This window comes from Falco peregrinus, chromosome 9, assembly GCF_023634155.1.
Source record: "Falco peregrinus isolate bFalPer1 chromosome 9, bFalPer1.pri, whole genome shotgun sequence".
Lineage (NCBI taxonomy): Eukaryota > Metazoa > Chordata > Aves > Falconiformes > Falconidae > Falco > Falco peregrinus.
In genome coordinates this window covers 3,493,392-3,507,483 of record NC_073729.1, presented here as the reverse complement: position 1 = coordinate 3,507,483, position 14,092 = coordinate 3,493,392, and the positions used below count along the sequence as shown (strand labels likewise).

The 14,092-nt window shown below is 38.7% G+C and overlaps 1 protein-coding gene across 7 annotated transcripts in view; it reads right to left on the bottom strand.

Moving 5' to 3' along the window:
* Nucleotides 1-220: 220 nt before the first annotated feature.
* The window catches only part of TOLLIP (toll interacting protein), a 66,689-nt gene continuing 52,817 nt past the window's right edge, over nt 221-14,092 (bottom strand). For 6 of the 7 annotated variants that reach the window (XM_055813682.1, XM_055813681.1, XM_055813683.1 and 3 more), the window contains 5 exons: nt 13,609-13,791; nt 12,354-12,506; nt 11,599-11,689; nt 7,807-7,827; nt 221-1,388 (listed from right to left, as the gene is read on the bottom strand). In XM_055813682.1, the coding sequence (XP_055669657.1) occupies nt 1,174-1,388; nt 7,807-7,827; nt 11,599-11,689; nt 12,354-12,506; nt 13,609-13,791 (663 nt within the window). In that variant the 3' untranslated portion in view covers nt 221-1,173. The remainder of the gene's footprint in view (nt 1,389-7,806; nt 7,828-11,598; nt 11,690-12,353; nt 12,507-13,608; nt 13,792-14,092) is intronic. The other variant, XM_055813680.1, reaches the window with a different exon arrangement.

Genomic DNA, 14,092 nt, shown 5'->3' with positions numbered 1-14,092 from the left:
CGCAAAGAATTTATTTCCATCTGCATCAAATATTCATAAATTGACTACAGCAGCTGTAGTCTAACAAACCACTGAGTAACTCATAATGCCATTCAAAGATTCTGAAGCTACTACTCGTGCTTATTTCAGATTACAGGAAAATACACAATTTTTCCACTAATACAAAACTGTAATTTTGCTGAAATAAAGGTATAAAGAAAGAAGCCTTATAACCAGATCATAGATTTCTGCTTTTTTAATGTAAGACAACACCTTAAATAATTGTTTACGGCTTCAGTAACTTTCCAGGTAGAAAGAAAATAAAAATCTCGCCTTCTGCACTTATCCTTTGAAACAGCCATGGGAATGCAGAAGTAGGTAGAGTGCAATTAACTGTGGGAGTACATTAAGGCTCAGTCCCGCTCTCTGCCACAGCAATACATACTGTACGAGTTAGAAGTTACTTGTTAGGATTTTACAGATACGTAACAACACCGTATGGGAGGATAAAGCCCCAAATGCACACCAGGTAATATATTGCTTTGGTGTATGATGAGTAACTGAATAGAAGATGCTCATTACAAACACCAACAGCGCAATTTAAGAAATTTGCTTATTAAACAAAAAATCTTCAATCAGAAACAACTGAATATATCACAGCAATAACTAAACACCACAGGACAAGGTAAGGGTCTTTCTTTTAATTTCCGGCAGACACAGGCTGCTTGATGAAACCTAAATACTTTAACAGATCAACTATGTTTAAAGAGCAAGCCTTCCGGGGGGGAGGGGGGGGCGGCGGGGGCGGGGTTTTTTCCAACCTAACAAACAGTAGTAAATCCTGTACTGCATAGAGTTACTTTGTAAGAACAAGTATGAAAAGGGGGAGAGAAAGAAAAAAAAAAAGCAGCAGCATTACTCCCCACCCCATCAGAACATAACTACACAGGGCATAGCTGATAGTAAAGATGCTTCAATGCTGCATTGTAGGACACAAGCTAAACTGAGTATGTACAGATTGAGAAAGAAAGTGAAAAAGATCCAAATGTCCAAGGAGAAAAGGGGTACAATCTTTCACACAGGATGCGCTCGCTAACAGAAAGCTGCTGGGACATTCTTCCTCTAGCTAAATCCCTGGCTTGGCAAGTAAAAATAAGTGGCATCGAGGACAAGGACTATGCAGGAAGTGCGAATCTATGATTCTTCAGCTATCTGAAGCAAGGAGTTGATAGCTGCATCCTTGTTCCCCCTCTGAGCTTCAAGCACTGAGCGGATTACTTCCCTGTCCATGTTGGGAAACATGTCCTGGATAGACTTCAGGTCCTCTTCATTACACAGGTGCTGAGGGTTGACCGCAGGAGGTGGTATTGCCACTGGCACCATGCCTGGATTACAGACTGCAGGCATCCCTGCGGGCAAAACACAGAAAATAAAAACCGCAAAACATACATGAGTGGAAAATTAAATTAAATTAAATAAATCAATGATTTTGAAGAAGAAAGCAGCTCATGACTCATCCCAAGTCATCAACTTTTTTTTTTTTTTTTTTTTTTTAAACATGTACTCAGGGGTGGGGGGGGATGGCAGAGATTAGACCTAGACCGTTGCAATCACGATACACTGGAACAGGTTCTCTGCCCAAGTTATGTTCCAGAAGTGCTAAACTACAGTATGGCAACAGGTACAGCTCAAGAATTAGGTATGATTTGCATTAACCAGGAATACACATCACTAACCAAACACTAAGCGCATGACAGAAAGGTGTGGTTGGCTGCCCCCCATCATATTTTAGCCCCTAGTGTATTCACGTTGTGATGAAAAAGATGATTTTACACCAGCAATATGCAGAACTGATACTGAGACATTCAATTCATGCAAGCTCCGCTGCATTCAAAGGAAAGCGAAGTACTTAGGTTCACAAGAAGACTCGATGACACTCATAAGCAAATTTTAAGCAAGTATTTTTCTCTGGTTAAAGTTCCATCAAGTTCAGCCTGCAAAAGTCACAAAGTGGCAGAACAGCAATTCCTCTCATGCCTACAGGGGTACACACTGCTCCAACCTGTGCTGCTGCCAGAGGACAACATTCATCTGACACTTACGAACTTCTTGTACGTCTGTGAAAACTTAAAGCACTGTCAGTTTACAAAGACTGTCTTAGGAAATGAGTTTTCTAATTCCTGTTAAAAGAAATTATTAGACTTAAGTCCCTTTTCATCACTTAACTTTTATAATTATGCAAAAATCCATCGCTGAAAATACCTTTTGGTTTTATAAAACTAAAACCAGCTGTAGTATACATCTAAGAGCTATTATCACTTCTGAAAATGCTGTATTTCACGTCTTGTCTAAATAGTTCCAGACCTGACTGCTGTAGTCCCACACCTTTGGGGTGGCTTTTCCAGTTCTGCCATGCTGGTGCCAAGGAGAACTACGTGCACCTCTGCACAAACACGCGCCGATTCGCACAGCCGCCTGGTAAAGCCTTTGTGTTTGCTCTCTACGTGTATCCGAGCATTTTGTCCACTGCTTGAAACACTATCCACCTGGTATGTGAAGGACCTGGGAGTCCCCGTGGCCAGGGAGTTGCCCACGGGCCAGCAGTGTGGCCAAGGGGCCAGCGGGATCCTGAGGGGCATGAGGAGGAGCAGGGCCAGCAGGTCGAGGGGGGTGATCCTCCCCCTCTGCTCTGCCCTGGTGAGGCCACATCTGGGGTGCTGTGCCCAGTGCTGGGCTCCCCAGTTCCAGAGGGACAGGGAGCTGCTGGAGAGGGGCTGGCAGGGGCTGGCAGAGGCTGCAGAGGTGATGAGGGCATGGAGCATCTCCCGTATGGGGACAGGCTGGGAGAGCTGGGCCTGCCCAGCCTGGGGAAGGGAAGGCTGAGAGGGGATCTCATCGATGCACACACATCTCTCCAGGGCGAGTGCCGACAGGACGGGCCAGGCTCTTCGCAGCGGTGCCCAGCGACAGGACAAGGGGCAACGGGCACGAACTGCAACACAGGAGGTTCCTTCTGAATGTGAGGAAGCACTTCTTCACCTTGAGGGTGCTGGAGCGCTGGGACGGTTCTGCCCAGAGAGGCTGTGGGGCCTCCTTCCCTGGAGACATTCAAAACGTGCCCAGATGCAATCCTGTGCAATGTGCTCTAGGAGAATCTGCTCTGGCAGGGGGCTGGACTAGATGGTCTCCAGAGGTCCCTTCCAACCCTGACCGTTCCATGATTGTTACAGAATAGTCTACAGTAATTCAAAGATCTTTATGTGTGTAATGACCAATCAAGAAATCACCACCAAATGTTAGTTTTTTCTTTACATATAATACTTTTAACACCAGCCTTACTATGTGATTTTATTTCCCATTTACTACTGTAAGATCCTTCTGCAACCTGCTGCAGTCAGAGATTTCATAAATTGCTAAGAGTTTTTGTTTTGACAAACTGCCTGTTAGCCCCCTTCCCTCAATTAGTTTTTTAAAAAATATGATGCACCCCCCAGACCAAAGGCCTCCCTCCATTAGGGGATGACTCATTACTTATCTTTATCTGTTCATCAGCTTTTCAAAATAGCTCTTACAACCACAAGAGGACCTTTATTGTATCAGAGCATCATATGACAGGAAGAGTCCTTGCAAATAACGTGTTCAAAATGCAGCTGGCAAGATGATATGCACAGACCACATGATCCTTACCCACATACTCATACGCCTACAGTTTCTAAGGTATGAGCTTTCCCTACCTAACCATGTCCCCTTCTCCTAAAGTTAACCTAGTTAGTTGTTTTAATCAGCTCTTTCTAATCTCCATAGGTTTTAATCTGTCTACGCAATAGGAAACAGTTACCTCAGAACTGTTCATAAAAGAATTCTCAGTTTGCTACCCTCCAGTCTTCTGAATGCAAGGCTAATTAAGCCATAGGTTACATACTGCAATTGGTAAAAAAAAAAAAGTATCAGAAATGCAAGACTGGGAACAAATGTCTCTTACCTGCATTTTTTTACTGATCATCTTAACAATTATGTGTCTCTTCCTCCCCCATGCTATGGTCTCATGTTCCAAACGGCTTTTTTTTGTACTCCCTTACATACTTGTATCTTTAGAGTCACTTAATTACCTGAACGATTCTAGGTTCTCTGCTTCTTTAACATAAATAGTTCTACACTCCTTACACATTTGATCTTCAAAAGCTTTGTTATCCAACCTTATTACCTGTTTAGATTTAATACGTAATTTAACTCTCTCACATTCCCTTATTCGGGCAGATGTCCCAATTTTTGGCACAAAACCACTTTACTGTTGTATAGCAGAGGATTTTTCTAGGGTTCAGCAAGGGAGTTGTTTTTTTTTTTAAATCTGGCATACATTTACTTTGAGAAGCTAACACTTTTTACATAGTTTTTAGTACACCAGTTTAAAAAAAAAAGCAAGCTAATCTCAATTACTGCTTTTTAAGTTAAACAAAGGTGAACTGTTAGCGTCACCACTATCATACATCTTCAAAATAAGATACTTTTTGAACCAGGTTTCATATATTACTCAGGAGTAGATCAAAAGCTGCTTGTCTTCTATTGGAATTCTAACTGCTCAAAAAGCATAATAACATAAAGCAAACCTACAACCAACATAGTTTTCAAGTATGCCTCTTTGCAGCCTCATCTCAGCATAATGACTGCAAGTACTTAAGTGATCAAGTACATTGAGACTACATTGTACTACTTTACTCAGACTTAGTATCTCCTAAAAAAAAAAGCAAAGAGCAATTCCAATACTTACCTTGCCTTTCCAGATTTTCTTTAATGTATTTCATTAAAAATGTCTATGCTCACTAACATACATAATTTTAGTATCTCAGTGAATATCTTCTTTCAATAAGCTGTATTAAAATTCACATTCAAGGTTGTATCGGCTAAACTCATCTTAACTTACATCAGTTCTGGCTCAAAAGGTACTATAGTTGAATATAGTTTGACTGCATACATTGCAAATGTGATTTTACCTAACATACTCTTTGCTATTTCTTTCCTCACCCTGGACTTCTGTCCTATCTGAAGGGATGCATTACTGAATTGTAAGCACCTCCATACTCACCAATGTTCTCCAATTTTGATTTTAAAATTCCCCTTGTAATCATCTTAAGTTTTATTAGAGGCAAAAAAGAAACTAGATGCTTTAAGTCTAATGTACAGGCTGCACCTATTTGAAATGGTTCATGCTGGCAACTGAAAGAAGTGTCCTTCTCACCATACATTTATTACCTATACATTGGAACCACGTCTCTGCCAGGCCACACCACCAGGACAACTATCGCCTCTTCCACAGCAGCCTAAAATTTAGCTCTAGAGCTTCTTATGCCATTTGGACTACGGCCCCTGGAATTCTGTCTGGCACTATGTGTTTGAACATATGGCAAATCAGACCACGTGTGCACCCTGGAGTCAAACCACTGTGCAGTCCTCCTCAACACTGCAAACGGACTTTACCCAATAATCGTATCGAGCAGCATTTCAGACTGCCTCTTCCATAGCTTCAACAAGTCTCAACTCCTTCCTCACATTTCCTACAAAAAAATCTAGATATTTACAACAGGTGAACAAAGACACATGGCCTCAAAAAAAAAAAGTTGCAAAGTACCTGAAAGAACAGAGCAATGGAAGTTGTGTTTTACATCTGAAGTTTCCTAAAATTCTTTAGTAAGTCACCAGCACCCCAAGATTATCCAACTATCAGCCTAACTTGTGTAGAAACTGCCCATACCGGTCACTTTAAAAATATTAATCCAAATGAAACATGAGGCTCACTGAGTACCACAGCATCCTACAGCTTACCAATAGTTTCAGTGTCTTGTAGATGTAAAAAAAAAAATATTAAAAAAATAAATCTAGATTAGCACAGTTTTTCTTACTGCTTTCACCAAAACAAGATAATTATGAAACTAGATAGCTGTACAGGCAGTATTATTTTTAATCTATATTATTGATTTTAGAGACAAAGTTCTTAATAGCATTGTTTTCCACTGAAGAATTTCAAAACCCATTTTCTCAGCTCTTAACAGTTCTAGAATTAGTTTATGCTGTCTACAACTACACTATATACAAACAGGTGTTACTATCACAGTGATTCTTAATAAAACCCTCCATAATAAATGCTTACTTGTTACAAAACATAACATTCAAGCTATACAAATACCAATGTAAAGAGTACCTTGGTTTTTTGCTTTGTTCCACACTCAGGCTAAAAGCATCTATAATTTCTGATTTATAAAACAGTAAGCAAGACTTAAGCATAAGCTTGAAGGAACTACACACTAAAATTTAGCAAATTATATATATGCAGTCATTAGAGAAAGTTATAATAAATGCCAAAGTTATTAAATGTTCAGTAAAAAGTTGCTTTACATATTAAGCACCTCATTTCCCTAACAGGTGAAAACAAACTAAACCACGTAAGAATTCACTGTCAATGGAATTGCACGTTCCCATTTTGCTCTCAGATATTAGGTAAGTGTTATAAATCAGAAGAATGAAGCAGTTTTCCAGTTCAGTGAAATGGCAATGGCAAACATGCTGACATAAGCAGTGACATTCCAATACATGAAACAAGCACGTACAACAGCAAGTCAATCGCTGTGAGCGCCAATGGAAGCATCAAAGCAGAATTAACAGGGTAAACTTTTTCTACCTGCACACAAGGCATTACACACTTTTTATTTTCTTTTCTGGTTCAGTGCCCTGTGTTTAATTTCTTCACTCGTTTTTCCTCTGTCCCATGCATAGTCCCTTTCAAAGTAAACTCGGGAACATTCTCAACACTAATTCTTCCATTTAAATGAAGAAATCAGTATCCTTTTTAAAAATACACAAATAGAACTTAATGATATTTGCTGCAGGAAAATCAGTGCTAAAATATGTATACCACCATTCCTTTTTTTTAAAAAAAAAAAGTTGCTTCTTTGCAAACTACTAGAACAGCGAAGCGTACAGACCCACAGAAAAATTCTGCAGTTCCACTGCTCAGAATAAACCAAATTGTGACAACCACATCAGTTTTATTTACTCCATATTTCTAAAACTCAGAGCATCATGAAATGGCATTTTATCTTGCAAGGAGTAATTCTAGAATTTTCTGAACATACTTGATTGAACACCAATGCTTTTATCAAAGTTGAGGATGTCACAATATCTTTGCACAATTCAAAATCAAAGATGTCATAGTAAAGTAAGTCTAAATTGAAGGAAAATTGATCTCCTATAACATAATTTGCCTTCAGACTTCTAGACAGATGCTTAACTTGACATGGATCAAAGATGTGCACGAAACATATACACTGATGAAAAAAAGAGAGTGCTATCTTTTTGAAAAAAGGCTTATTTGAAGATTAACAGAAGGCAACTGATAGGCTGTCTTCTCAATGTCATTCCAGAACCAAGTTCTTTCTTCACTCTCAAGTTTACAAAAAGTCGTGACATCACCTGCTTCTCCCCAAACCTTGCAGCAGCAGAACAGTTTCAAGATCAGTTTCTCTTCTAGGAAACCAGCTCTCTGACACAGAACAGTTTCAGAACCATCAAATCACATTTTATCCTTCACACCATTACCGCCAATTACTTTAACTATTACAGCTTGAAGCTGAGCAGATGCCTTTTAAGACTTTCCAAGAGGTTAGAGGGGCTATAACAATTTCCAGGAGATGCCCTGAATTGTTCTATTGTGACATCCCAGTGGCAATACCTTGTGATACAGTCTGCTGTAACAAATAAAGCTGTTTAGATGAGTTCATGCAAAGACACTCGAGTCAATGAGGATGGGAGTGAGGTAAGAGCTTGGAAACTTACCCAGAGCAAAGTACTCAAGCCCTAAAGATAGGTGAAAATGAAGGGGCAAGGGGAAAGGAATAAGACACGGGAAAGAAATATTAATCTATTTTCAAAAGGAAATTAATCATTTAGCTTCCAAAGGTGAAAGTTGGATAAACTGAGGCAATTGGGTAAAACGTGAACTACCTCATATCAAAAACTAAATGCTGCTAGGATTCAGTCTACCAACTAATTTGCTTCAGCACTCTGAACAAGTTTCCTAAATGTGGTGTTTTTACAAAAGTAACAGAGGAAATCTTTTCAAAATAAGTAAACCACCAGGTGTCTGCAGCAAGGATTATATTTTATAGCCCACAAAGGACAACACACATCCATGGTTTTCTCAACAAATAGTTTGTGACGTTAGTAACCCATGAAACTCAATACAGACACCTAGAGAAATAAGGTGTACACACACACACCTTTGCCTCAATAAAAAATTATATTCTGGACTCTGATAGGGCATTGAAACACATGAGGTTTTAATGCACAGGTGTCTGTAAGGTAAGTACAAATAGATTGCTGATTTATCCCACGAATACTTAGCTGGTAAGAAATATGTCTTGATTATTGAACTAACTTTTCTTAGCTTACTGTCTCTGATACGCTATCAAGATCAGCCTGGACTGTAAGCAACTAGTATACCACAACCTTCTACAGCCTAAACTAAGTAATCTTTAGAAAAACAAACAGGTAGATAAACATAACTTCCATAAGAGCAACAGGACTGACAAGTTCAAATTTTCCGAAACAATCCACAGATGTATCATCTATGGCAACTACAGTTTGTAGCAACTAGTGCTATTGTCAGCAAGTTTTTCATTTTTAAAACTTCTGAAATTAATCAACATGGTGCAAGAATATTCTGTGGCCATTTCTGCTCTCACCACAGCTCTGTAACATCTACCATCAAATGTGGGGAAAAGAACATTACCTGTGTTGGCATTTCAAGCTTCATGTGCTTAACACAGTGACTAAGTGCTTGCTCCTACTATTTACCTCCGCTTGCATGATAAGCATGAGGAATTAGTTGCTTCAACCTTCATTAGAAGGTTAGTTACGTATACTTGGTTTTGAACAAAAATTTTCTGTTACATAAAAACAACTTGGCCTTTGTGACACTGCTAAATTTAACTTAATGCCATCTCTTCTTACAGCACAATTATTTTGGACATTAACAAGTAACTCAGACTGTCTGGATAATCATTTTAGTCCACTCACTGTACTTCCATCATAGATAAGATTTAGACTCTTACAGTCTTGCCCAACAGCAGAATCTCCTCCTTTCATACTGATGTTCTACCACTGCTCTTCTTGAGGCAGCCTCAAAAAGAGAGACAACCCTGCAGGGTTCCAAAGGAAGCGTACGGCAGAGCTCCCCCCGGGGTACGATCGGTTCAGCTGGGCAGGGAGGGCCAGCAGCTTGCAGGCGCCTTGCTGCAAGACGATACAGAACCCAGGAGCAGCCCCTAGCTCATATACAGAGAACATTCTGACATTACTCCGGGTCTTCCAAGATGCACTACTGGTTCCTTTTATAATTTGAAATTACTTTTATTAAGCCATACCATTAAATGTATGAAACAGTAAAAGTATTCTGAAGTCAAGTCACTTTCAAAGTCCAAACCTAACCATCCATCTAATTATTATGAGCGGGTCATTGATTAGTGAATCGGCAAAAGCTTTAAAACTCACAGTGCTTTGAGAAATTTTGATGGTGCCCACAGAAATTCTAAACCAGCAAACTCAAAGCACAGTAACATTAAAAAAAAAAAATCATAACCACCAAAAATAGGTCAAAGGTGGCTCGTAGTAAGTTTGGCATTTATGAAGTTAAAGGAGTACATTTAAGCTTTCCTAGAACAAAAGTTCAAATCCAAGGGTACATCTTTGCAATGCTTTACAAATACAAGTCACAGAATCAGGAAGAATTTTCAATACAGAAGATTATCATAGCAGTAATTAAAACAAACATGCTGGAACTTTGCAGAAGGGCACAGCTCCAACATACAGATCAATAAAATTGGCACATAAAGGAAAATTCTTACATGCTAGAATGTCAGGCACTACTGTCAATTGCTAAACATTAGTTATTTCTTTACTTGTCCAAATAGATTTATGAAGTATTACCAAAAATATTCTCCAAATTATAAAATCTGCAGAACATAAGATCTGAACATCAAGACGCACCACTGTACTTGTTTTTCCATTTTGAAGGTCTAATATCAGTTTTATCTGTTCAGTTCTACGTCTGTTTTCAATTATACCTGAAAGTACTCTCTTTGTCATTTCTGCTGTTCGTACTCTGGCTGGCACAGTAATTTTGCAATAGGGATATTCTCGTGTTGATCTGTTCAAGAAGTTCTACAGCACCTTCTATTACATTGCTATATGTACCACCCCAGCTATTGTTTTTCTTTCAACCATACACGAGCTAAGCATGTTTGAAGTTCACCAACTGCTTCAGCATATAGGGATGCAATGAATCTATAAGCAAAAAATGTATGGTATCTAATTCAAACACAGAAAAGCTACAGATAAGTCTGGCTTACCACAATGGCATCACACTTCAGGAAGCACGCATAAGTTGGAACCAGTTCATTGGCAAAGCAAGCAAGACTTAAATCCTGATAATTAAGCTATAGGGATAAAAGCACTTCAAGCGAAGCAAACTGCATGTTTTCATCCAGGAAAAGAAGTATGTAACCGATTTTTTCCATGTTTTGCTCTAACTTAGCTCTGTACAAATGAAACAGGAGGTATGATCCTTTACAGAGTATGAAATTTCAAATTCAATCAGAAATTGAGTCTTTAAAAAACTCACACAACAGAACTGTTGTCAGCCTCCAGCACCACAGTTAGGTCCCACACACTCTTATCACTCATTCATGCACTTGTATGCAAAGAAATTCAAAATATGTAAATTTGTATCTTGTTTTATTTAAGAAGTACGCATATAACTGAATAAATCTCCATGCAAACTGGAGTTTTTAAGAGCTGTAAGTGAAAGACACAAAAAACCCAAGTGAACTTTACTTATCAGTTATGTAAGTAGGGCAAATTCAAGCTTATTTACATACTTTAAACTTTTCATTTTTGATAGAAAAGTTACAAACCCAAAATTAACACATCTTTCTATACAAGTCCAAAACCTACTTTGCACAGACCAAGAGAACTGACAATACCTGCTTTAGCTCTTCTTGATTATTTACGTAACGATCTCAGCTTCCTAACATTTTTCACTCGCTGTGCTACACGCTCCCCATGCTGTGTAGCAAGCTTCCAACAAAGCACCTTCAAAGACCACAGAAGAGTCAATCTGTTTACGGGCTATTTAAGCTGCAGGTCTGACAGCACAAGTCATCTGGGGCACTTTCTGATGTCTGAAGAGTTTCATACATGGATTGCCACCGTTTAAATAAGCACACATTAGAGCGCAGCCTGATGGTATTTAATTATTCAGTGACCTGACAGTCTAAAATAAATATTCAAAAAGAGAAGCCTTCAAGTTACTTGTTCCAACTTGGTAGTCATTTTAAGCCATTCAATCAAACCGACACAGCTCCCTTAAACAGGGTACAATACTGAAAGCAGACCTACACCGAATTCACTCACTCCTCCCCTCCCAAGAACATATAATGGGAAAAGCAGTTAAGGACAAATCTCTCATAGCTTCCTTCCCATTCTGAAAAAATAGGAGAAATTTGGTAGTTATTTCTGCAAAACCCTTCATCTGGAAGTTTTAAGAGTCTTCACAGAAAGAAAACATACCTGCTATAGGCACATATCCAACTCCTTGTTGATACACAGTGGGCATCAGGACCACTGGCTGCGGCTGCATCATCATGGCAGCTGGCAAAGACTGGACACAGAAAACACAGATTAGAACTACTCAAGAAATAGAACAAAGCAAAACCAGCAATTAAAACAATTAAAGCAGTATTTTCAAAGCGTCACATTGCAAATCCAGGTTCAATATTACAATATGACTATACTAAGTGCTAAACTATATTAAGCAAAATCTCTGGCAAATTAACTGAACTACCATCCTTTTAAATGGCAATTAATTTGCCCATAAATCAATGTAAACACATCATGTCAAACTTTCGTTCTGCAGCAGTTTCACAAATTCTCTCACTGAAGCCAATTATTTCAAAACAGAGGTTTAATCAGCTTTAATATCTTATTCTTGAGAATTGACTACACAACATACTAATCATAAATTTTATCTTAGAGCAAACCTGAATGGTCCTAGAAGCAAATTTTAATTCAAGTCAATTATTTTTTAGGTAAACCAGATAAATACCCATTTACAACCTAACCAAAAAGTATTTACTGCCTTAAGTAATATTTTCAACTGCTAATCACAAAGTTCAGTATAATTTTATATATTATTTTAAACACTAGTACACACAAACACCCGGTAAGGTGCTATGGAACTACTTCTACTTCAACCTTAAAGTATCTCCCTCTCACTACCCAAGAAGCTTTTCTCCCTTCCTACTCCCACTCCAGGCTCAGCTTACCGTATACGACATAACCAGATTAATCATTCCTTCCTTGTCATCACCCTGCCTTCCACTCAGGCTATACCATTCATCCTCCACATTTCCTTGTTTCAGAGACTCAGGTATTGTAATGTGTGTCCAAGCGATACGGTCATCCATTGAAAATGCCCGCTGGGATATAATTTAAAAAAAAAACAAAACCCAAACATATTATCAACTTAATTATACTGGAAAAAAATAATCTTAAAATTATTCTTGACTTCAGTTTTATGCTATTTAATTTTATCAATTTTGGTTTCAAGTCATTAGTTTTGAAACTACTGAAGTGTCAGTAAATATTGCAGCCATCTCCTTTCCAACAAGGATGAATAATACTTAGAGTGGAATTAATAGACTGATTGCAGATATTTAATGATAAAAAACTGAAAACCTAGAACAGAACAATTCTAGAAATAAAACATATGTTTATCAGCATAGCCTGCGTGAATCTAGCGACATCGTATTAGAGGCCATTAAATGAATGTAAACAGCTTCTGTTCACAGCACTATGAAAGGCTGTGAGCTCCAGTAATTCAAGAGCAGATACGAGTACTGCTCCTGCCACTCCTGCTGCAGCCACGAAACTAGACAGTTCAACTCATCAACCAAGCCCAGGAAATAGCATCCAAAAGCCTCACTTGCATAATGACTGCACAGCTGCTGCAGTGTCAAGTTTTAACACACGGTAAGAGAGGCAGCAAAAAAAAAGAGGCAAACCACAGACCTCAGCATCAGTTGCAGACTCTTAAGTTTCTGCAAATAAATCCTAGTGACTACACACAGTCTATATTTGACATATATTCTCAGCATTTCTGAACTTGGGAAAGCTTCCAAGCTCCTTGTGGGTTAGAATAACACCGAAGAATTTCCGAGTAGAACAGCATTGTATAAACAGGCTATTTTTAATAGGGACAGTACAGAATATAAGGCTTCAGGGCATTTTGATAGCGAAGAGGAGCTTAACCACCACTCAAGACATTTTTGCTTCTCTTCCTTTGCACGGAACCCTGCTAATGCCCCTTATCAGCTACCAAAGTAACAGCTCTGATATTCCTGGGGAAGAGTAAAGCCTTATGGATTGCTGCTGTTGGGATTCTGAAAAAAATTTATCATCTCCCAGACAGCACAGCTAAGAAACAGCCTTTGGTAACTCAATCCTTTTTTGCAAGATTTCACCCAAACCTCAGTCCAAACACAGGAGATGGGGAGGAAGGAAAAATATAGTAGTTCTGACCTCATCAAATATCTCTAGATAAAAAGAGTCCACACCCGGGGGAACAGTGCACTGAATCACTTTGTTCCAGCGGGGGTTCTTGGCTCCGTTATGTGCTGTTGGAGTTTCATACACAGCATACCCCAGCCGTATTCGACAGTATGGATCCATGCGGGTCATTCCATAGTTCTTTGCCAATTTTGCCTGGAAAAAGAAGAAAGCCTGTAAGCATGTAATATTAACCATAACTTGAGAAGGTAATTAATATTAATTATATTATATATAAACAAAGAGAATCAAACACTGAAAAAGGACTAGATTCAATTATGAGGTAAACAGGAAAGAAAATGTCAAGAAAAACAGCACTCAGAGTTAAAACATAAGCCAATGACACCACTAAATGTCTGGGAGACCTTGAAAAGGGAACTTCTAGTTAACTTGACTGCTGTAGAAAATACACATCTTCATAAGTAACTGAAGGTTAGTTACTTCATACCAAACCAAA